The sequence below is a fragment of the Aedes albopictus genome, chromosome 1, assembly GCF_035046485.1.
Source record: "Aedes albopictus strain Foshan chromosome 1, AalbF5, whole genome shotgun sequence".
Classification (NCBI taxonomy): domain Eukaryota; kingdom Metazoa; phylum Arthropoda; class Insecta; order Diptera; family Culicidae; genus Aedes; species Aedes albopictus.
The window spans coordinates 44222056-44246696 of record NC_085136.1 but is presented as its reverse complement, the minus strand read 5'-3'; the positions used below and the strand labels follow the sequence as shown (position 1 = coordinate 44246696).

The following is a 24641-nucleotide window of genomic DNA, read 5'->3' as shown; positions in this document are numbered from 1 at the left end:
CTTTTAAATAAACTATATTGAAGTATCACAAACCATCACTTATCTTATATTACAACGATTCACTTTTTCTTATATCACCTTAATATTTTCTGTATTTCTTCACCGAACTACTAAGTTTAACAATCTAGAGACACTTCTAGCTTCTGAGCGGTTGGTACGAGATGTCCCCGCTTAATGGTTTTATTGTATAATCAATAACGCTGCACAGTAGGCCTGGCCGCTTTAATGCTTGTAATGCATTTTCGATGTACTGCAAGCATTAATAATGACAAGAAAAATGGTAGAAGTAGTCGATTCTATCATTTTCCAGGATTCTTTCAATGAATGGCTGTGTATGTGTAGACTAGACTAGACTAGACTAGAGACACTTCTAGCTTCTTCTTGACCACTACTAAGTCCTACCTACAGCCTTAGGACAGTATCTAGAGGTGTCCCACATGGGAGCTCAAGACTTATCCGATGTGCTGCCTGCGTTAACGTTGTCACCGAACTCCCCCGACTGAAGCCAAAGCCTCAGTATTTATAGCCTAAATTTCCTAGCAATGCCCGAACCAGCTTGGGCGTGTCTAAAACTCCTACCAGCACTCTCGTCTTGCCGAATTAGTCACGATACTTCCTAACAATGCCCGAACCAACTTGGGCGTATCCAAAACCATACCAAATGTAAATACTCAAAGTCCAAAACCTAGTACATACTCTACCTATCCTACTCGTCATTATCATCATTACCATCATCATCGTTATCGTCGTCAACCCAACCAAGCGTAATCAAAACTGTACCACACCAACCGGACCCAACGTGTACGATCATGAACAACGTATCGCTGCGCGATCGCTGCCCCGGCCGACCATCCGTCCGTCGTCACATGAGCGATGATTCATAAAACCAGGTCAGTAATGTATGGTGCGATTTTTCTAGCTGCCGAAATTTTGCGCGTTAGTTACGATGGGCATTGATATTGGCGTAAATTGAAATTCAAGCACCCGGGCAGTTGTTCTAATGGGAGTGTGGGGTGAAATGCACTTTTTCCATTCGAATTTAATTTTAATATCGGAGTGTGTGGGATATTTAGGTCTTTGCACAGCCTCCATTTGGAATCGCTCACGCAGTGCCCTAGTGGACAATTGAGCTGTAAATTAGGTTAAGTGATTGAAGAATAAAAAAAACCTCAAAGCGGCAGAGATCAGGTCGACGATAGCTAAAGCTGTCATCGTAGGCATCCTGAAGAAAGATGCGACGTAATGGTGAAAGATTGTGGAAGCTGGTAGCAGAATATTATCTGCACGAGAAGAACTGGTCAAGACGCCAGGAGGTCTCAGAAAGGCTCCCCCTGAGCTAGCCATCAGTTACAAGTGAAAGAATGAGTTTCCTTTAAAAGTATAAAGATCTCACTAATTGACGTTTTTGACGTTTTGTCCCTTTCGACCTTTTGGCATTCGGCGTTTTGTCTTTCGACGTTTTGTCCCTAACCCACTGCGCACACTTGCACACTTTCGACGTTTTGTCCTTTCGACGTTTTGTCCCTTCGACATTTTGTCCCTTTGACGTTTTGTCACCCATTCGTGGAACACACAGCGACCTTTCACGATCGGACATATGTGCCGTAGCGGTATGTCTAAATAGTCTAGACGGCTAAACCAACGGTATTAGAAACTCACTTTTTATCCAGAGTTTGTAACATGGTCGTGTTCAATCCAGTAGACGTATTGCTCAACAGAGAGAAAGCTCAGAGAGGCAAAGGGGACAAAGGATGCGTTGAGATAACAGAGAATAAGAGAGCGATAAAAAGTTATGTTATCATTGAGTTTAAGTTGATAACAAATGTACATATGTTATGCAATATATTGAATTGAGCTAAATATCGAAACGCACTTAAGCGGCTGATAACAAACTTGGTCGACAGATCCTCACAATCTGGTGTTAAAAGCTCCTATACTGCCGTGTGCAGTATAGATGTCCCATGTTAATAGGGATTCGTATGGAACATGGGACAATATGTTTTATATCCGCGAATAAGTTTCAATCTGAGGTGGACTCGAAGTTACCGGAGAACTTATTGATTATTTAATTACCACGCTGTAGACTTTCGGAGCTGTTTGGTAAGACGTCTTTAGCACAAGGTAGTTCGAGTTGAAAGAGGCCGACAGCCGCCGACTCATGTTTATTTAAGAGGTCTAGGTAGCAGACCGTTTGCTATAATAACTTTTTATGGCGAACACACTTATTCGCTTTTAACACATTTGAAGTACATATTAGTCCTTCCTTTTTTCGAGTTAATAGTTTATCTATTATTTAACAAAGATCGATTTTATCAAAAATCTCAACAAACAATTCATTTGATTATCTAACATTAAAAATATTCGAATTCACTTTTATGATTAGTTCTTCTTGTTCTCTTCGACCGCCTCGGCAGGCCATCGAGCACCAGGTTGGCATCAGACTTCCGCTTTCGATTCGGCTTAACAACTTGAGATTCGACACCGCGCAATTCGCACTCCGGGAAACCCCGGAAAGGCTCCTCGCTCGGCTCTTCCTCGTGACTCGTTTCTCGTGGTGTTGATGTTGATGGTAACGGTGATGATGGCAGTGATGGACCAGGGTTATCGACAGTGCGATCGACATGCACCACCATCCTTCTTCGCGCACGGCCGTCCGCATCGTCTATGAGCTTAACTTGAGTTCGGTGCGCCGTGGTGATTATACCGCTTCCAATCGTAATCTGTAAAATATTTTTACAGAAACGTTTTACAAAATACGCCTTCAACCATTTAGCCTGATGATGAGGATTGCTATTCTTGTACCATAACGCATCACCCGCCATCAGACTATCCAAAGGATCTTTAGTAGGTTCTTTTCCAATATCATTATGTGATCCAGTGGTTAATTCATCATTACGCTTATGATTTGTTAATGGTACTTGTTTGTTAGTTTGTCGCTTAGGATTAATCAAATCGATTAACAATTTAGGAGTATAACTTAAAACTTTTTCGGAAGGAAAGCCACCATCCATCGTCACATTATTTCTAATATTTATTAAAAACAGGCTAATAAGATCCTCCAATTCTATGCTTAAGAGTTCTGGGTCAAGTAGAAACTTTTTCAATACATCTTTTACCGTACGAACTAATCTCTCCGCCTGGCCATTACTAGCAGGGTTGTATGGAGGAATGTTTAGGACCCGTATTCCTTGCCTCTCAAGAAAGTTTTTAAATTCATGAGAATTAAATGGAGGACCGGATACAAAAATATCCGGAAACCCAAATCTAGCAAAATATGCCAAACATGTTTTTACAACTTTTGAACACGATATATCATTTTTAATGAACTCATTTTCCACCTTTTCCAAAAAACTGCTTGTCAAAAACTTGGATTTCTTTACTCTGCCAACAAAATGCAGAACTACTTCATCAAATGCACCATAAGCTACTACGATTTGTTGTCTTGGATTGAACAATTCAAGGAAATTGTTTCCAAAAGGTGAACTATCTGATTTGTTACAACTACCATTCCAAAAAGCAATAAATTCGTTCTTCAACAAACTATACAACCAATATAGTTTGCAAGACAAAACTGGAATGTATCTGTTATAGTAATACGAAGGAGTTTTCCACTGCAACAAACCTCCTTTGCAAATGGTATAGTACAGGTATTTCAACCAAATTACAAACACTTTCGTTTCCTCCCAATTTGCATTAATATTTGCTTTAGACAAGCTATCTAAAACAATAAAAGGGTTTCGTCTGTAGTCTGCACTTTTATGCATAGGAATTTCAAAACTCTGACAATCTGGACTATCAAAACATTTAGCTACTTTGTCCCTCAACCTGTAGGAAATGTCATAAAATTTCTTAAAAATTGGTTTGTCTGTTTTCAAAACCAACTCGGCTTCATAACCTTCAATGGGAGTTGCGAAATCTTGAATGAAAACATCAGAAAATTTGTTCCTAACATAATTCATCACGTCTTTGTTCTTGTTGTCAATTAAACTGTTAATCATTACTTGTCTGTCAAAATAACATCGCCAATCTGGAAAGAAAACATCTAACCAGGTTCTCCCTAATAAAGGTACAAACTCATGATCACAATCTAAAACTATAAGCTTCAATTTTGCCTTTATATTCCGAAATTCAACCGAAACAACAACTTCCCCAGCAATTTTCAATCTGGAACCGTTTACCACTATTAAATTATTTAAACTTTTCTCAATGGGAACATCAAATTTAGCCAAATATAACTTCTTCCCAATCACAGAAACAGCGGAGCCACTATCAATCTCCATTTGCAAATTGATTCCTTGAATTGTTAGTTCTAGTAAACATGGATGACTTATATTGTTAACAGACAAAACATGCATGCATTGTAATTCACCTTTATCGGAATCATCACTCTTTTCGTCCCAGCAAAAACGATTCATCATACTGGACAAGGTACTTGTCTCAGGCTCCTCCATATTCACGTTGTTGATCGGGTCTTTCTTATACTGTTTCAACTTGAAACACTTCCTTCGGACGTGTCCAACTACCCCACAATAGCTGCACACCCTTTGATCGAAGACCAGCTGCCTACCGGTTCTGCTATCCGCTCGCTGATTGCTTGCACCCTGGTATCTGTTCCGATGTTCTTGGAATCGCACTTGCCTGGACTGTCTGGATTGTGAAGTATGGTTTCTACGATCGTTGTAGCCATAGGAATTTGCGCTAGGCTGACTACCTCGTACAGGAGAAACGGACGGAGGATTGAAACCTAGTCGACTTTTGACTGGTCCTCGGTTTTGAGCTAACTGTTTTACACGCTGCAAGAGAGCTCCTCGCCCACCAACAATGGAAGCAATTTGCCCTAAGGAACCGTCCTGTGTCAAAGCTCTCGCATTGGAAGTAGCCATTTCCCATGTTGTCACCATCTTCTCAACCTGAGCCAAGTTAAGTTTTTCGCTATCCTCAGCCGATAACTTCTGCTTTAAATTGTCATCCGACAAACCAATCAAAATGCGATCTACTATGCGGTCCTGCTTGTCGTTCTTAAAATTGCAGTATTCCGCTTGGAGTTTCAGCGAGAAAACAAAATCACTGGCTGTCTCACCAGGTTGTTGAACCCTGGAGCCAAATTTGTAACGTTGGATTAACGCGGAATCCGTTTTATCCAGTTTTTGTTTCAGCTTTTCGATCAATTCATCATAAGGTGCTGCATCGAGTAACTCATCACTAAGGTACAAGCTCTGAGCTACCTCGAACAAAAAATTTCCTCCAAGTAAGAACATTTGATCCTTTCTGTCCGCTTCTTCTACTTTATTCACGCGAAAATGGTATCCTAGTCGCTTGAACCATGACGCAAACGATTGTCCTTTGCGGTACGGATCGATATTCTGAGCAACACTAGACATTGTTTCTATAATTTTTAAAATCAATTTAAAAAAAATCAGTATAAACAGATATTTAACTTAAAACAACATCGAATTAAAATCAGGATATCAACGTAAAAATTTTGCACAAAATAAATCGATTAAAAAATCTTTTAAAACTATTCAAAATTGCAAATGGCACTTCCGCCAGTTATGCGGTAAACGGCTTATTGTTCAATGTGAACACACAAAGCACTTTTTGATGAACAATACAATTCACTATTAAAATTAACACTTGTGCACACAATAGAAACAATTCTTAAGCATTGATAAAATAAGAGGAAGAAAATAAAACGACTTACCAAAAGCGATTCGACCTATTTCCGGTACCTGGCAACTTCACCAGAAAACTTCCGACGGACGCACGCTCCAGCAAGAGGAAGGAAAATCGTCCGGTAGTCCGGGCTTTGACCAACGAAATCGTCACCGCAAACGTCACGGCCAGTCAGCAAAAATCATCTTCCAGACGGAACGAGTCTAACACTACGAAACGGCCTAACAGCTGCAAAAAATGCCGAGCCGTATCGATGGACTTCTACACCTTCGTTAAATATTAAGAAAAAATCGTTTAATTTAATTTAAAACACTTCTCATTCCGTGCTATCACCAAAATTCACTAGACACAAAATGGCGTTACTAAAACAATTAACGTGCTGCTTTTAATGTCACACAATGGCGTTATAAAAAGCTTATAAACGCTTACCTCTACCGCTTTTGCGAAACGCCCTTCGCGGATTGCAAAAAAATGCCTACCGCCACCAAGAAATCCGTTGCGTTGTCAGCTTTCTCGGGAAATCAAATCCGCCGCCGCCGCGTCGAAAAGATTGGACAACAAACACTTTCTCCGCTGCGGTCCGAAAAATGTAGATGGCTGCTGCTGCTGGTACGTTCCCCGAGTGGGACCGGCTGATGCAATCGGCTGTCGTCGGTACTACGCCGCCGCCGCTGGTTTGTCTCCACACAGCCCACTTCCAACAATGGGAGAAAAAAAACCACTCTCCGGCTCGAAATCACACCAGAAAATTCGGGAAATTTGTTCAGTTTTCACACGCGCACTATTTTACGTTAACTTTTCTCGTCGCCAACTTTTATATCCGCGAATAAGTTTCAATCTGAGGTGGACTCGAAGTTACCGGAGAACTTATTGATTATTTAATTACCACGCTGTAGACTTTCGGAGCTGTTTGGTAAGACGTCTTTAGCACAAGGTAGTTCGAGTTGAAAGAGGCCGACAGCCGCCGACTCATGTTTATTTAAGAGGTCTAGGTAGCAGACCGTTTGCTATAATAACTTTTTATGGCGAACACACTTATTCGCTTTTAACACATTTGAAGTACATATTATATGTTGCACCCGGCACTATATCAACGCAATGATGGGACTCAGCCAGAGGAAATGGGATCGAACGCTTTCTGGAAAAACTTGTAATTAGAAGGCACGAAATGTTGCTAACTGACGAATTGAGAGATGAAATTTTGTAAAAAAAAATCGCGTTCTGGTGGGATTCCAACCCACGACTCCGTATTCGCTAGACCGGCGCTTTAACCAACTAAGCCACAGAACAGGTAATGGTTCTGCGGAATAGAAAGCCAAACTAACTCCGAAGCCGCACCGTGAACACTCCTATTTCACAAACTTGCGAACGCTTTGCCTCCGAAATGCTCCCACATTGAAGGTGGAAACTGGAATCTGAGCTTCTTAAACGGTGTTGAGATAATCGCATATTCTGAATCTGCATTCCAAACTGAGCCGACATCCAAATTTTCATGATTTTCGGTGCCCGGGAACCTAATTAGAAATCGATTTTAAGTTTGTAAGGGAGTGATTTGTCGAATCACCTCTCGACGCATTTGGTTACTGGGCGCAGCTGTAAAAGGTGATTTCGAAAAATCTGTTCGAAATTAATTTTAGGTGCCAAAATAAAGTTCTAAAAATCTGAAAAAAATCAATGTGGCTCAGAAAAAGGTGCTCTTTCGTAAAAAATAAAAAAGTCAATACATTTTACAAAATTTAAAACCCCAGTTGAGGTTTACCAGGTTCCTAGTACTGTTAGCTATGAACTGTTTGTTTGAAAACAGATGCTATCTCATTTGGCTACCATGTCCACGGTTTTTTGTTTTGTTTTAGGTATTGATAAAGAAAGTTATTTTGCTATCCACATTTGCTAGGGCCTACCAGCAAATCTCTAAAGTTGACTACGATAGGATATTGGGTATTCTTAAACCTTATCTCATTTCTATTGAGAAATGATAACGAACCCACAGACAAACAGTCGTCTAATTCCGGTCACTCTACAATGTTTACCTTCCTAGCAGCGAATTCGTTCGCTCACAGAGAGCGTTTAAATGCTAATATTGGGGGGTTCGACTGTTGTAACGACTGTTTGTCTGTGACGTTAAGTAATCCGTATCAAAAATGTATCTTTATTATTCATTTCTAAGTTGGTCGCGAGAGCGGTGTTTTCAGAATGTTGTGTTCAAACGTGCTAGACTAAGAATTTGGCCCCAATTAGTCCTAAATATCGGTTGTTCAAACTTTGATTGAGTTCGGCTCTGACGAAACAGTTAACCGTTTATCTTATCGTACCTAAATGAGGAATTCCGATAATGAGCGCACTCCACTCATCGCTGTTATTCCAGCGACAGCCCCATCAGTGTCTTCGGGGTCACGACCTTACGGTGCAGCTTCACACCCGGATCCGGATGTACTGCGTGGATTACACTCTGATTGCAAATCACGCACCGTGACTAACTTTTAAACCATTTTTGTTTCAGTCGCGCGGAACAACAAGCGACTTCGTGGTGAATCACTTGAGCGGTGAATCCGGCCGGAAGCTTCCACAATACATCGCCGGGTTGGCTGTGTCCGCTGGCGCCCTGGCCACTGGTACCTTCCTCGGATGGACCTCACAGGTGGAGATTCCGTTGGTGCAAAACAAGGAGTATGGGTTCCCGATCAGTGACGAAGAGTTTTCCTGGATCGGATCGATGGCCAATCTGGGCGCAGCGTTGATGTGCTTGTTGATTGGTGTTCTGATGAAGATGATCGGTCGGAAGCGGGCCATTCTGGCCATGGCTCTGCCATTGCTACTCGGCTGGTCGTTGATCATCTTCGCGAAAAACGTGGCCATGCTGATGGTTGGGCGATTCTTCGTCGGTATCGGAAGCGGTGCATTCTGTATCGCTGCGCCTACTTATACGGCTGAGATCGCACAGCCTTTGATTCGTGGATCGCTGGGAACTTTATACCAGTTGCTGGTCACGATCGGTATACTGTTTGTCTACGGAATCGGTGACGCGGTAAACGTACAAATGCTGAGCATAATCTGTGGCGCTGTGGTTCCGCTTGTGTTCGTATTTATATGCTTTATGCCGGAAAGTCCTCAGTATTTCGTAAGTATTTAATGTTCCTCACACCATTGACATATAATATGTCGGAGGTGCCTCCAATAAATTTCTTGTAGATTTCCTTTGGTATTTCTGGACAAACTAGCTGAGAATATTTATTATGCCTGTAGTAGGTAAATTTACCTATTAAATGAGAACTTTCTCCTTCATTGTAGATCGAACAGAATCGTGATTACGATGCTTCAAGGTCGCTAATGTGGCTGCGCGGAAGGCGCTACGATGAGTGGGCCGAGATCAGTGAACTCAGAGCGGAAGAGGCCAACATTCGCGAGAAAATTAAAACCTTCTTCCAAGCTTTCAAGCAGCGTGCTACCATGCGGACGTTGATCATCTCCCTGGGGTTGATGTTCTTCCAGCAGCTGTCTGGTATAAACACCGTCATCTTCTACACGACATATATCTTCAATGATACCAATAGTGGAGTGCTGGTGGCCACTCCTGTCACTACTGTCATCGTCGGAGCTATCCAGGTCGTCGTAATGTTGCTCACTATCTCCATCGTCGACAAGGTCGGCCGTCGAATCCTACTGATGATCTCTGCCATCTTCATGGCTGTCTCCACCATCCTCCTCGCGGTGTACTTCCAGCTACAAGAAGACGATTCCACCCAAGTGAAGAACCTCGGCTGGCTGCCGGTCCTGGCAGTATGCCTCTTCATCGCTATGTTCTCAATCGGTTATGGCCCTATTCCATGGCTTATGGTCGGTGAATTGTGCGCCAGCAACGTCAAGGCCTACGTCAGTCCACTGGCCGGAGCGTTCAACTGGCTGCTCGCTTCCCTTGTAACGAAGTTTTTCATCGACGTTCTGGATGACCTCGGCATTGCCGGAGTGTTCTGGTTGTTCTCCGGCCTATCGCTCCTCGGCACCGTATTTGTGTTCTTCATGGTTCCGGAAACCAAGGGTATCACCTTGGTGGAAATCCAGCAGATTCTTTCCGGCGGAAGGATGCGACGTCCCAGTGACCAAAGCAATTCAACGATAGAGGACAACGATTGATCCGACAGCCGTTAAGAAGTGCGAGAAACATATACAAAATGCTTGTGGGTAGTTTTAATAGTAGGTTTGTTTTATTGAAAATACTCATTGTGTTTGAGGCCACTTTAGATACTAGACAAACAACTTTAATAAAAATGGAAGGACTTCAAAAGCAATAATTTTACAACGACTTTTTTTTTTAAGAAAGCTCCCAGAAATTAGTAAAGCAGCTCGATGAATTATTCAAATGGCTCGGAACTACAAAAGACGTGGCGCGTGCACTCGAAGAGTGACTAGAAGTCTGCTGCAACCGCTTTCCGGAAACAAAGAGAATGGTGAGTCTGCCTGAGAATCTTGCAAAAAGAATAGCAGTATACTGTATGGTGTTCTCCTTGAAACGCGTGCTCGCAGTCTTTAACTGCAGTCAGTTTGAGTGTGATATACTCTTATTCGCTTGGACTCAATGAATTGACAGTAATCATTTACTAATCGATATCGAAAACAGGACAGTTCAGGGAAAGATATGTTGAAAGTAACCACCGTATTCAAACTTGCACCCACCTTATTCTGCTCCAATGAGCGTATTGATGGTTTGACCCTACTCATATCTACTGCTTTGTTAAAAACACAAATCAAAACAAATGTAAAAAGAGCGAATACGTTTATTAAATAAATTAAACTTTTTCTCAAAGTTAATTGCGGTTTTCCGGAAGTTATTTCATCTAGGCCTATCTGAAACCACTTCAGGATGTATGGACTCCGGTTACGCTTTGCTCGAAAGTAGTCGGGAGAGTCGATTTGAAGATCACCACAGCAAACGGAATCTCAAATCAACCACGTTCTGATTGACGGACGGCACTTCTCCGACATTATCGACGTTAGGACCTACCGTGGCGCCGCCAACATCGACTCCGACCACTATCTGGTGATGGTCAAACTGCGTTCAAAACTCTCCGTCATCAACAATGTACGGTACCGGCGACCGCCACGGTACAACCTAGAGCAACTGAAACAACCGGATGTCGTCTCAGCATACGCGCAGAATCTCGAGGCCGCGTTGCCAGACGAGGGCGAGCTCGATGAGGCCCCTCTAGAGGACTGCTGGAGTACAGTAAAAGCAGCCATCAACGACGCAGTCGAGAGCACCATCGGATACGTGGAACGGAATCGACGGAACGAATGGTTCGACGAAGAGTGCAGAACGGTTTTGGAGGAGAAGAACGCAGCGCGGGCGGTAATGCTGCAGCAAGGGACCCGACAGAACGTGGAACGTTACAAACAGAAGCGGAAACAGCAGACCCGCCTGTTTCGAAAGAAAAGCGTCGCCTGGAAGATGCGGAACTCCGCTAGCAATGATGGTTCTCCGTAGTTGCATGTCCGAAAGATCGTGAAACTATTGAGAACTTGAGCTACAGGTCCTAAGCCCTGGTAAAGGAGGAAGGTTGCGATGGCTGTTATTCATGGCCATCGTGTAAAGCAAAAATGGATAAACTCCAATGCCAAGGTGTCATGCGACCCGTGCCGAGGGCTGAATGGTTGAGGGGGTTCATGCTCAACCGCGAACGGAGCCTGGGGTGCACCAGGGCGAACACCCCAGTAAGCAGCCCTTACTGCACTACGGCGGAGCACTGGTGCAGCGGACATTTATTTCCCTAGCTACTCGTGGGACCAAAAATGAGTACAAATTCTAAAAACAACCTTCGAGGTGACGACTGCCTCTCTCAGTCATGTGAGAGCGAAGTGGAGAATACTCTGAGTCAGCTTGGCCTTACCGAAGACCAGCTACTCAGTAGTTCGCAGGAGAAGATGGAAATATCCTGCCCCTCAACGCCTACCTCCCGGAGCAGCACATGTTTCGACAAAGCTGATCCAGATCTACAACCCCAGTCCAGCAGGTTGGACATGGTGGATAACGAAGATGATGGTATACGGATCGTCATCAACCCCCAAGAATCTTTAGCAAGTAGCAAAGGATCCGAAGATAACAAGGGTTCTACGGAAGCCAAGGGGGCTCCGAGTAGGAAATTCCCCACACTCACACGCTCGCAGAGGAAACAGCTTAGAACTCTCCGGGAGAAGAGAAAAGACCGGAATGAGGCCTTGCCCATAATCCTGAATAAGGAGAGCGAGCCCACTTCCTCTAAACGCTCGAGAAACGACCTAGACAAATCCGCCACAGAGGACCCCAAACAAAAAAGGGTGAAGCACCATCTGGATCCGAGAGAGCGCGCCCAACAGTCCACAAACAGCGCGCCTCAGAAAAACATGTCTGGACAACAAAACCCACCCATGAGGAAAACAGCTGGTATCAGCTACAGTGATATGGCCAAAAGCGTGAAGGTCGGGATAATACCTAAAGACTTTCCCACCGTCCAACTCACTACAGCCCAGCTAGACCTTCTACAAGAAGCACTCCTGCTCAGAGTAGTTCAACAGCGAAACGAGCCAATAAAACCCAAATTCAACAACCTCATCTACAAGTCCGGTTACATGATTCTAATCTGTAAGGATCAAGAGACTGCTGAGTGGTTAAAGAGAATATCCCCATCCATGAAACCCTGGGAAGTTGCAGAGCTGATGGCAATGGACGAAGTGGCGATTCCACGTCCAGAGATGATCCGAGCATTCTTCCCACAAAGCTCCAGCTATGACGACGATCGAATAAAGGCTCTCATAGAAAGCCAAAATGACATCACAACAACTAATTGGCGTATTGTGGAACGATCCATTCTGAAAGACATTCATGTTGAATGGATCTTCTCAGTAGAGGGTGCGTCGATGGAAAAGTTGAAGAAGTCCAAATACACCCTCAACTACCGATTTGGTGAAATCCAACTAAGGAAGATTACATCAACCGACTGCCGATACTGCCAATCCGACTGGAAGGCCGACCCAAGAGCAATCTGAGAAGGCCTCCTGTTCAGGCAAGGTTCGGCTAACTGGAAGGCCAACCAAAGAGAAATCTGAGGATGCCTCCGGTTCGGGCGAGGTTAGTAAATCTCACCCAAAAAGCACCATAAAGGCTAATCAGTCCGCCTCTAAAGGAAAAGCTCGAAGCTTACATGCGACCCCCTGCTCTAGTGGTACCAAACCAAAGGTATCTAAACAGGGCAAAGGGGGTGCAAAAAGCGACAGTTTGACCACAGAGGCGAAACTGGCGGGCCAGGTCGCTACAGGGAAGAGAAACAACCCAAACTGTAACATCAAACGACATCCTGATCATCCGCAACATCCAAAGCCGGACAGTCGTCGTCCCACAGAGGTCCAATTTTGAGAAAAGCTGGCAGAAACTGAATTTTTGAACATGTCTTATATGGGATACAGTATATTGAGCATTCATCCATAATACCAGGTGCACTAACTGGCATTTAAAAAAATTGGAAATATTGATTTTGTATCTTGTTACAGCACTGAATAGCTGCTGATGGAAAAAGTGCTGATTTTTTTATAAAGAACACAAACAAGTTCAACCACTTCAAAAGTCTAATGATATAAGTAATGCAATTGCTTTCAAAAGTTAATTTCTAAGTTCTTGTGTATATCAGACATCTGAAATGGAGTAAAAGATCAAAATAACACTTTTGGCTTCAAAATTTACATTACATGTCATTAATACGAAAAGTTATTACAGTTTGAATTCAAAGTGTCTTACAAATCGCTCCCCACTACTCCCAGCGGGGAGATTCCGTTCAAATGCTCGTTTATGTATGCAGAATCGGTTAAACAAAAATGCAACTGCCAAGAGCTGCCAAAACAATAGCGCCATTATGATATGTGTGTAGTAAAATTGTATGAAAAACATCAATTTTGTTCGGATTTTGTTCGAAGAAAACGACAAAAAATGAAAATGCCTTTAAAATGAAATTGAGCGCTAAATCATATTCCAATACACTGAAATAGGCTAGAACTAGCAGACTACTGTGATTTGGCAATTTTTGCCAGGTATTTTCAAATCTGGACCACTGTGCGTCCGGAAAAGAGCGGGAACCCCGGAAATGGCGACTAAAGTTCTGCAAGTGAACCTCCACCATGCTGAGAGCGCCACGGGTGTGCTCTGTCGGAGGTTCACCAAAGAGAATCTAACCGTGGCCCTCATTCAAGAGCCATGGGTCAATAAATCCAGAATACAAGGTATTCCACAACACTCATGTTAGTTGGTATATGATGACAGCCAGCTTTCTCCTAGAGTGGCTATTTTATTACATAACAACTGTAAATACTTTCCAATTTCAGAATTCCTAAAAAGGGACATCGTAGCTGTCAGGATGGAGGTACCTTCCGCTAGAGGGAGTAGAGAGATCTTGATGGTCTCGGCATACTTCCCAGGTGACGTGGACGAAATTCCTCCTCCATAAATAGCTGCGCTCGTAGCCTACAGACACCGACACAACATCCCTTTCGTCATAGGGTGTGGCGCAAATGCACATCACACCGTATAGGGAAGTACAAATATAAACACCAGAGGTGAGTACCTGTTACAGTTTCTGTCTTCCAAGAACATCGACATTTGTAATGTTGGTGACAAGCCCACGTTTGAAAACTCCATTCGTCAGGAAGTTTTGGACTTGACTCTATGTAGTCGGTCTATCTCTGATAAAATAAATTTCTGCAGAAATATCAATGTCAGACCACAAACACATCATCTTCGAATGGGAAGGGGGTCTAACGATAGAAAAAACGTTTAAAGATCCTAAGAAAACTGATTGGGAATCCTACACGCAGAAAAATAAATTGTAAACACAATTAAATTCTAGTTCAAATCAACCGATTTTCCAGTTTACTATAGCGACAAACTGATTTCTAGTTTAAACTGAACTGTTCTATTGTTTGATAATACAAATATTTTCATTTGTCGATATTTTTGACAGTTTGTTAAAACAAACAGAGATATGGTATTTTCAACATGAAATAATTGATTGATTCAAACGACCGCACTTTTGCCACTAACAAACCCGGAATGTGATTGTGTTGGTGACGGCAGCAACTGCGGCAGCTCGGAAATCTATTTTTAGACCGTCGGTAAGCGGATGGGGAGGAGAACGACTAAAAAAAAGACAAAAAAGGCGAAACCGATAAACTTTTTGTGGATGCTGTCGTGAGTACCTGCGCGTTATCCATCACGGCCAAAGCTGCACTTGGAAGTTGGCGTGATGGATTTGCTGCACCTTCTTCGTTGTGGCGATGTTGGGGTAAACATTTTGTAGATGTGTGAGTGCTTTTGGACCATGTTTATGGTTTTTATTTTGTTGAAACAAATGAAATTTTTGACATTATATGAAATGATGGTAATCGGTTGTTTTTATCAATAAACTCTAAATGAAAACAGTTAAATATAACTTTGGAATAAGTAAATTCTTAGTTTGAAAATCAACCATGCGTTTTATTGTTTTAAACAAGCGCCATTTTTCTGCGTGTACTCAGCTATCCTACAATCCCAAGAGTACGTCATAGAAAGTCACATCAAGTCCATTACACAATTGGAAGATGCGTCCAAATCCATTAAAAACAAAATCCTTAATGCCTACCAAGAGAGCTGTCCAACTAAATCAATTAGTTCGAGCAGAGATGTTCCATGGTGGAATAAAACTCTTGAGAAGCTTAGGAAAACTGCGCGTAGGGAATTCAATCGTGCCAAGCGAACCGGCGATTGGAGCCTATACAGAAAGGCCCTGACGAACTACAACAAAGAAATAAGGTCAGCCAAACGGAAATCGTGGATTCTAATGTGTGAAAGCATAGAGAATACACCCGTAGTGGCCAGACTCCAAAAAACTCTTTCAAAAGACCACTCCAATGGTCTGGGTAGCCACCGAAAGACGGATGGTTCGCTCACTGTAGAGCCTAGCGATACACTGAGCGAATTGTTAAAGATCCACTTCCCTGATTCAATCCCTGAGTCGAGCATCGGCGACCAAGACACTGGAATTGCTGTCTCAGATCCACAAGAGATCCAATCATGGGTTTCTGGATCTAAAAAAGACGCAATAAAGGTTGCAAAGGAAGCTTTCACTCGGGCCAGGGTTGAGAGGGCTGTGAGATCTTTCGAGCCATTTAAGTCTCCTGGCATGGATGGAATATTCCCAGCGTTGATCCAAAAAGAGGAGAAAACACTGGTTCCACCCTTGGTTGAGATTTTTAGGGCGAGTCTGATTTTGGGGCATATACCCAACGATTGGCGTCAAATCCGGGCTGTCTTCATTCCGAAGGCAGGAAAGAGAGATAAAACCAACCCCAAAGCATTCAGGCCGATAAGTTTATCCTCTGTAATGCTCAAAATTATGGAAAAGGTACTATGCGAGTACATAAATCACAAATTTATGAAAGCAATGCCTTTGTCAAAAAACCAATTCGCTTATCAAAGTGGAAAATCTACGATCTCGGCACTACATACGGTAGTTCAAAAGATCGAAAAAACACTCAATGCAAAAGAAATTGCTCTTGTAGCATTTCTTGATATTGAGGGCGCATTCGATAACGCTTCTTATTCGTCTATAGGGTCAGCAATGTTGAGGAGAAAATTCGACCCATGCATTGTTACCTGGGTACATGCTATGCTAGCTAATCGAAAAATCTCCTCTGAGCTTAGCGGTTCATACATTACTGTTAAAGCAACAAGGGGATGTCCGCAAGGCGGAGTGCTTTCTCCTTTGTTGTGGTCACTGGTGAGTGGTGGTGGATGAGCTTCTAGACAGCTTAGAGAGAAGAGGTTTTGTAAGTGGTTGGATATGCTGATGACGTTGTCATTATTGTACGAGGTAAATTCGAAAGTGTTATCGTGGAAAGAATGCAATCTGCCCTAAATCACACTTTTTCCTGGTGTCAAAAGGAACAACTAGGCATAAATCCTACAAAAACTTCCATTATCCCTTTCACCAAACGGAGGAAGGTCCAACTGAAACCCTTTTTCTTGAATCATACACAACTAGTTTATTCAAGCGAAGTAAAATATCTGGGTGTCATACTCGACGCAAAACTGAATTGGAACTCTCATCTCCAATCAGTTGTGCAGAAAGGTCTCAATACACTTTGGGTTTGTTCAAAAACTCTGGGTAAAAGATGGGGCCTAAAACCAAGTATGATCATGTGGATATTTCAAACCATTGTCCGTCCCAGGACTACTTACGCTTCCCTTGTCTGGTGGCCTAAAACTAATGAGGCTGCTGCAAGGGCTAAGCTCAACAAAATCCAACGCACCGCTTGCATAGCCATCACTGGTGCAGTTCGTAGTACACTCACTTTGGCCCTAGACGCAATGCTTCACCTGCCCCGGTTAGATCAATTCATAAAGCTGTAAACGGAAAAAAGTGCTCTAAGGTTAAAGAGAACAAAAACACTGCTGTCGGGAGACCTTACGGGTCACCTCAGCATATTAGATGAATTTGCCATAAATCCCGCAATAGGAATTTGTAGTGACTGGATGGAAACGGTAGTCAATTATGACTTACCTTACGATGTGTTCATTCCTTCCCGCCAGGAGTGGGAAGGAGGTGGACCCAGCGTTCCAACAGGCTCTATAAATTTCTTGACAGATGGTTCGAAAATGAATAATCTGACAGGCTCCGGAATCTATGGCCCTAGAACAAAAATCTCTGTCCACTTAGGACAGTGGCCCACAGTATTTCAGGCGGAAATATATGCAATATTAGAATGCGTGTTATTATGCCTGAGGAGAAAGTATAGGTTTGCAAAAATATGTATTTTCTCTGACAGCCAAGCGGCACTTAAGTCGCTTAATAACTACACTTGTAACTCAAAGCTAGTGTGGGAATGCATTCTGGCTTTGAAAACTTGAAACGGGCTTTGAAAACTTTGAAAACGGGTCTAGAGGGAAACGAGATTGCTGGTGAGCTAGCCAGGAATGGATCTAATGAAAGGTTCATTGGCCCTGAGCCCTTCGGCGGGATCTCAGACTGCTCTGTAAAAATGGAACTGAACAAATATATGGTCAGTCAAATCACATCAAACTGGAATGCACTTCCCCATTATCAGGTATCAGTAGGTCGGCTCCAGAGGCACGTTCTCCTCCATTTGGGAAATTTGTGCCGTCGCTATAAACACGAGCCTATTCATCATTTACCAGAGGGAGAAGGGAAGGAAAAAAGGATGGGACAGGGAAAAGGACAGGTAACGGAATAGGGTCTTCATACACGCATAAGCGTACCACAATGGGTTCAAACAGCGCCCTGAAAAGGGCACTGTAATAACGCATAAAGCGAAAGAGAGCCTATAACTCTTTACCACAGCGGGTTAAGAACAACAGAATATCCTGAAGAATCAGGTTTCTGAAGTCAGTTTCACTTAATAAGTGTTTACCGAGTACTCGGAAACGCAGTTGCGCAAAAACTGGACAGCTACATATCAAATGATACGAAGTTCCACATTCGGATTCACAGCTATCACATGCAAATGAATCAGCTTGCTGAATATTCGCCATGTGATAGCTGAGTTGGTAGTGGCCAGTCAACGCTTTGACCAGCATGCTGCAATTCTGCTTAGACAGATTAGTTAGATACTTCGCCACCCGTAGAGATGGCTCAGCACAATACAATTTGGTTTGACGACATGACTTCAAACTATTCCAATATTGTCTGTGTTGAGTGGCAGCCCAGGTGTGAGTCTGAAGCTTTACCCAACACTTCGATATCGGAATAGTTGGCTCAGGGCCAATGAAGTCATGTGATGCTCCAGTGCGAGCTAACTCATCAGCCAATTCATTTCCAGCGATGGAAGAATGGCCAGGTACCCATACAAGGTGAACAGCGTTTGCTGAATTCAGCTCCTCAATTTGAGTTCGACAAGCGATAACTATCTTCGACCTGGAATTGGCCGAAGCAAGTGCTTTAATAGCAGCCTGGCTATCTGAACAGAAGTATATTACTTTGCCCATTACGTGCTGCTGAAGTGCTGATTGCACTCCGCACATAAGAGCAAAGATTTCGGCCTGAAAAACGGTGCAGTGTCTACCAAGTGAATAAGACTGATACAGCCTTAGCTCACGAGAATAAACACCAGCACCTGCTCGACCTTCGAGAAGGGAGCCATCAGTGTAACATACGATGCTGTCTGAAATACTTCTCTCCAGATAACCAGATGTCCACTCTTCCCGGGAATTTCGTGGAAAATGTCCTATATGGAAAATTACAAGCAATTGTAAGATCACTTGGGGCAAGGACAATTTTGTCACAATTCACCAAAAGTGAAAACAACGAGGTGTGTGTTGATGTGCGGTTCACAGGAGTTTCCTCTAGTAAACCGAGTACCCATAGACGGTAAGTGCAAGAAAGTGCTTCTTGTTTGAGATGAATGTGTAGTGGGGCAACGTCAAAGAGAACTTCGAGCGCTGCCGTAGGAGTTGAAGAGAACGCTCCAGACATCGCCATTAGGCACATCCTTTGGAGATGGCCTAATTTTGATTGGACCGTTCTCACTTCGCCCTTTTGCCACCACACAAGACATCCATACGCCAATATTGGACGAACAACAGTTGAGTAAATCCATTTGATATACTTGGGTTTAAGACCCCAAGTTGTACCAAAGGTTCGCCGGCATTGCCCGAAGGCCATACAAGCTTTCTTGATTCTGAACTCAACATGAGGTGTCCAGGAAAGCTTGGAATCAAGAATGACTCCAACGTACTTTACCTGTTCAGTCACATTGATATCAGAATCAAAGAGACGTAAAGGTCGAACACCATTACGGTTTCGCTTTTCCGTGAAAAGAACAATAGATGTTTTACTCGGATTTACCGAGAGGCCATATTGGCGACACCAACCCTCAACTACCTGAAGAGCGTTTTGCATCAGGTCGAAAAGGGTGCTGATGCACATACCGACTAACAATGTTAGGTAGTCGTCGGCAAAACCATAAGTAGGAAAACCGCTATTATTGAGTTGCCTCAATAGCGTATCTGCTACGAGATTCCACAAAAGTGGTGATAAGACTCCCCCTTGGGGGCATCCACAAACACTCAATTTCCTAATCGCCGCTTGACGCAATGTCGCGAAGAGATGTCGGTTTTTGAGCATTTGGTGAATCCAATTGGAAATCATTGGAGATATACCATGACCCCGTGCGGCTTCCAATATGGCATCGAAAGGCACGTTGTCAAAGGCACCCTCGATATCTAAGAAAACACCCAAGCAGGATTGCTTTTGAGCGAATGCCTTCTCGATATCGTAAACAACTTTGTGTAAAAGAGTCACAGTGGACTTTCCAGATTGGTAAGCATGTTGGTTCACATGAAGAGGCACATTGGCCAGATAAACATCACGGATGTGATGATCGACAATGCGTTCTAAGCATTTCAGAAGAAAAGAGGTCAAACTGATAGGTCTGAAGCTCTTTGCTTCTTCATACGACGCACGACCCACTTTCGGAATAAACTTTACAGTAATATCCCGCCAGGATTTGGGAATATACCCTGTAGCAAAACTGCAAACAAGTAGTTGTTTCAAAACATGTTTGAAATGATCAAATCCCTTCTGAAGCAAAATAGGATAAATCCCATCTGCCCCGGGAGATTTGAAAGGAGCAAAGCTATTAAGTGCCCATTCAATCGATTCTAAAGTTATGATACTCCGAGCCGAAGCTAAAGAATCATAACTACAAGAAAAGACATCAGGTTCATCCGAAGATGTAATATCCACACATCCGGGGAAGTGTGTACTGAATAAACATTCTAAAACTTCCTCATCAGAGGAAGTGAAATCACCATTTGGCAAACGAAGTTCGTTCACTTGAAAATCCTTAGATTTTGCAAGGATTTTGTTCAATCGACTGGCTTCACTCAGACTGGAAACATTTGTACAAAGGTTTTTCCAGCCGGATCGTTCAGCAGACCGAAGAGCTTTCTGGTAGGCCTTGCGAGCCAACCTGAAAGCCTCCGATCCAGCCGAACGTCGTCTGTTCCAACTCTTTCTACATTGTTTCCTGAGCTTGGCCAGATCAGAGTTCCACCAAGGGGTTCCTCTTGTGGTCTTCACAGACCGCAGAGGGCAAGCTTCTTCAAAAGCTTCCATGATGAAGGCCGTTGTAGTATCAACGGCTTCATCTAAATCACTTGGAGTGGCAATTGATGGTGAGTATCTATGAAATTTGGCTGCAACCAAATCGGTAAAGAGATCCCAGTTGGTTGACCGGGGGTTCTTGAAACGCAAAGTTTGCGAAGTAACATTCACATGTTCAAACAAGATGTAGCGATGGTCAGATAAAGATTCTTCATCTGACACATGCCAATTGGTCAGCTCGTGACTAATTCTGCTAGAGCAAAGAGTTATGTCTAACACTTCCTCTCTAGCAGATACCAAAAGGTTGGGCGGTTGCCTATGTTAAGTAATCCAAGATCTGTACTACTTAAGTATTCCATCAAACTAGAGCCTTTCAAATTGATGTCTGAGCTGCCCCAGATTATATGGTGAGCATTAGCATCACTACCAACAATTAGCGAAAGGCCTTTTGAAGTGCAGTATGCAATGACTTGCTTGAAAGCATCCGTAGGGGATGGTTCATCATGCGGTAAATACACAGAACAATAGACGTATTTCCTGTTGAGGTTTCCAACAGATACATCGATTGTGATAGCACATACATCTCTAGTAATAAGCTCAGAGATGAGTGTAGCAACGATTGCGTTGTTGACAAGCACACATGCTCGAGGCATGACACGTGAGTTTGCCATTTCAATTTTACTGAAAGTAGCAAACACCGGATTCACAAGGTTTCCGAGATAGAAATTCCCCTTACGAAAATAAGGTTCTTGGACTAACGCCACTTGGGCTGTACCATTTTGCATAAGTCTACACAGATTGATCGTTGCTGTTCTTTTGTGCTGAAGATTGATCTGAGCTATCCTAACCGTAGCCACTACCCAAACTAGGCAAGATTAAACTCTTAACAATCACAGCACAAAAAAGAACAGCAACAATAAAGCCAGATCGGTATCGATTTGAGTGCGCCAAAGGCGAGGATGCACAGAATACACTGTGTAAAACGCATAATGCGAAACCATATAGGTGAAAATTTAAACTAATTGATAACATCTTCATAATCCCGCCCTTATTCAGCCTCAAGTATTAGATTGAAGAAGGGCAGCTGATTGTCTCGGAGAAACACAAGGTCCACCGCACTATTGCTCCGGTTAGTGCAGTAAGAGCAAAATACTGTGGAAGGTGCCCTGGTACTCCACAGGCTCCGTTTGCGATTAGGTTTTTATAAGACCCCCCTAACCATTCATTCCTAGGCACGGTAAGCGTAAAGCCGCATAACACCTTGAATTAGGGCATATTAAATGAATTTGCCATAAATCCCGCAATAGGAATTTGTAGTGACTGGATGGAAACGGTAGTCAATTATGACTTACCTTACGTTGTGTTCATTCCTTCCCGCCAGGAGTGGGAAGGAGGTGGATCCAGCGTTCCAACAGGCTCTATAAATTTCTTCACAGATGGTTCGAAAATGAATAATCTGACAGGCTCCGGAATCCATGGCCCTAGAACAAAACTGTCAGTCCACTTAGGACAGTAGCCCACAGTATTTGAGGCGGAAATATATGCAATATTAGAATGCGTGTTATTATGCCTGAGGAGAAAGTATAGGTTTGCAAAAATATGTATTTTCTCTGACAGCCAAGCGGCACTTAAGTCGCTTAATAACTACACTTGTAACTCAAAGCTAGTGTGGGAATGCATTCTGGCTTTGAAAACTTATCCATACGCAATCGATTCTAGTTATATTGGATTCCAGGACATACGGGTCTAGAGGGAAACGAGATTGCTGGTGAGCTAGCCAGGAATGGATCTAATGAAAGGTTCATTGGCCCTGAGCCCTTCGGCGGGATCTCAGACTGCTCTGTAAAAATGGAACTGAACAAATATATGGTCAGTCAAATCACATCATACTGGTATGCACTTCCCCATACGAGCCAATCCAAATGGCTCGTAACGATAAACCCCAAGAAAACCCAACAACTATTAGGTCTCAACAAAAGGGATCTCAACATCTACACCGGTCTAATAACTGGACACTGCCCCTGCAGATACCATCTACAAAAGATCGGAGCAATCCAAACCTCAAATTGCCGCTTCTGTGACGAGGAGAGGGAAACATCAGAACACAACCTCTGCTATTGCAGTGCACTCACTCAACGTAGGTTCAAAGTTCTCAGCAAGCCCTTTTTAGGGCCTGCTGACATATGGATCTTCTCTCCCAAGGACGTGGTTGGCTTCATAAAGCTAGTCTCGCCAGAATGGGGGAGTCACATACTGTAACTTACGATCTCTATTCATCAATAATAGATGGTCTTGAGTTCAGTCGATACCAAGGTATCTCAGTTACAAATATGTTATATAACTGTTATATGTTATATACTGAGATAACTTGCGTATCTTATAGCAAAAGGGTATATCACAATAGTTCTAAAATCTGGACGCAGTGCTCTTCACCCGACAAACGAGAGAGATGCTCGAGGAAGACCTGCAAGCACTCGGACTTTTCGAGGACGATCCTTGGCGATGTGCAGGAGAACGGTGTGTGACGGAGAAGGATGAATTTCGAGCTCGCTGCACTTTACGGCGAAACCAGCATCCAGAAGGTGGCCAAAACCAGAAGGACACGATGGGCAGGGCATGTTGCAAGAATGCTGGAAATCAACCCTGCAAAGTTGGTGTTCGCGACAGATCCGGTTGGCACAAGAAGGCGTGGAGCGCAGAGAGCACAATGGGTGGATCAGGTGGAGCGCGACTTGGCGAGCATCGGGCGTGACCGAAGATGGGGAACGGCAGTCACGAACCGTGTATTATGGAGAAATATTGTTGATTCGGGTTTATCTTGGATTTGATGTAATACTAAATAAATGCATGAATATAGCCTTTCCAGAACACTTAGTGTAGGAGAAAGACAAAAAAATGAAACTCATTGCTTATTGCGACAAGATATTTTATTTCCGTCACTGGTCTTACCTTGACATAATATTAACGCAATCTATTTGACAATACGGTTAAAAAATCTGAATCACAGTCGAAACGCCTCTGGCGCTCAGTGGTATACTTCTATTGCGATACCTAAAAGATTCATGATTCCATCTGAAACTCCCACGAACACAGCCTACAACTCATGCACGATTGCCATCCGCCTTCTCCACCACCCTTATCGAAACAAGTCTCACTGCCCATCACGTACTCCAAGTATCCGCAATCCCCATCCGGAGGTCCATCGTTTCTGGCATGAATCTGGTACAGCTGGTTGGTGTTGCCTACCGTGTTGGCAACTAGCCCACAGCAGAAGCATTTCAGCTTCGAAATGCCCGGTTGATAATCTGATAACGAAAGGAAAGAAGCGTTGTGATACACCTACGCATAAAACACTATTCCTGGTCCAATTCTGTGAACGTAATTTCATAACCCTACAATTTCACAATCGCGAATGGGTTTGCATCACAACCATGCTTCAACACGTCAGCGTTTCCTGTCTCTTACCATCCAATGCAGGATTGAAGAATCCCTCCAGTGCAAGGAGTCGTATTTCCACTGGATTCCACTGAGGCTGTTCGATGATATTGAGCGATGTCAGCCGCATCCGGAAGTCTTCGTATTCAGGATACCGAGAGGCACACCTTTTTGGCAGTTCTCCATTCGAATTGAATGGTCTTGCGGTTTTAATATCTTGGGGAAACATAAACATCATATTTCCCATGATTCCAATGTACTAAGGAGCACTATCGTTATTGCAAATGTGAGCTGCACTTTTTCGTTAGAAACACAGCGGGAATAGCTTCACAGCAGCGTACGAGAAAGGAATTCACGGAACGAAAAAGAAACTAAAACACTTGCGTGCTGTTTCACGATCGAATGATATTCTTCTGT

At 43.2% G+C, this 24641-nt stretch overlaps 3 protein-coding genes across 4 annotated transcripts; 1 reads left to right on the top strand and 2 right to left on the bottom strand.

The window, feature by feature from the left end:
- Positions 1-1397: 1397 nt before the first annotated feature.
- On the bottom strand, positions 1398-6689 carry LOC109425923 (uncharacterized). 2 transcript variants are annotated; one of them, XR_003892744.2, is made up of 2 exons: positions 5702-6689; positions 1398-2720 (listed from the first exon to the last, which is right to left on the bottom strand). XR_003892744.2 is itself a non-coding variant. In XM_062844250.1 (2 exons), exons 1-2 carry the CDS (start codon positions 5379-5381, stop codon positions 2671-2673), a joined length of 1062 nt encoding a protein of 353 aa, XP_062700234.1. In that variant the 5' UTR covers positions 5382-5671; the 3' UTR covers positions 1995-2670. The 2 variants fall into 2 exon arrangements, 1 of the variants encoding a protein (XP_062700234.1); XM_062844250.1 differs by lacking the exon at positions 5702-6689 and adding an exon at positions 4370-5671 and having other exon boundaries at positions 1995-2720.
- A 1095-nt stretch (positions 6690-7784) lies between these two features.
- On the top strand, positions 7785-10459 carry LOC109402671 (facilitated trehalose transporter Tret1-2 homolog). The gene is made up of 3 exons (XM_062844248.1): positions 7785-8103; positions 8174-8791; positions 8962-10459. Exons 1-3 carry the CDS (start codon positions 7990-7992, stop codon positions 9802-9804), a joined length of 1575 nt encoding a protein of 524 aa, XP_062700232.1. The 5' UTR covers positions 7785-7989; the 3' UTR covers positions 9805-10459.
- A 13239-nt stretch (positions 10460-23698) lies between these two features.
- On the bottom strand, positions 23699-24623 carry LOC109402665 (uncharacterized). Its single transcript, XM_019675364.3, has 2 exons — positions 24255-24623; positions 23699-24094 (listed from the first exon to the last, which is right to left on the bottom strand). The coding sequence occupies exons 1-2, from the start codon at positions 24469-24471 to the stop codon at positions 23850-23852; spliced, it is 462 nt and encodes a 153-aa protein (XP_019530909.2). The 5' UTR covers positions 24472-24623; the 3' UTR covers positions 23699-23849.
- Between the last annotated feature and the right edge of the window lie 18 nt (positions 24624-24641).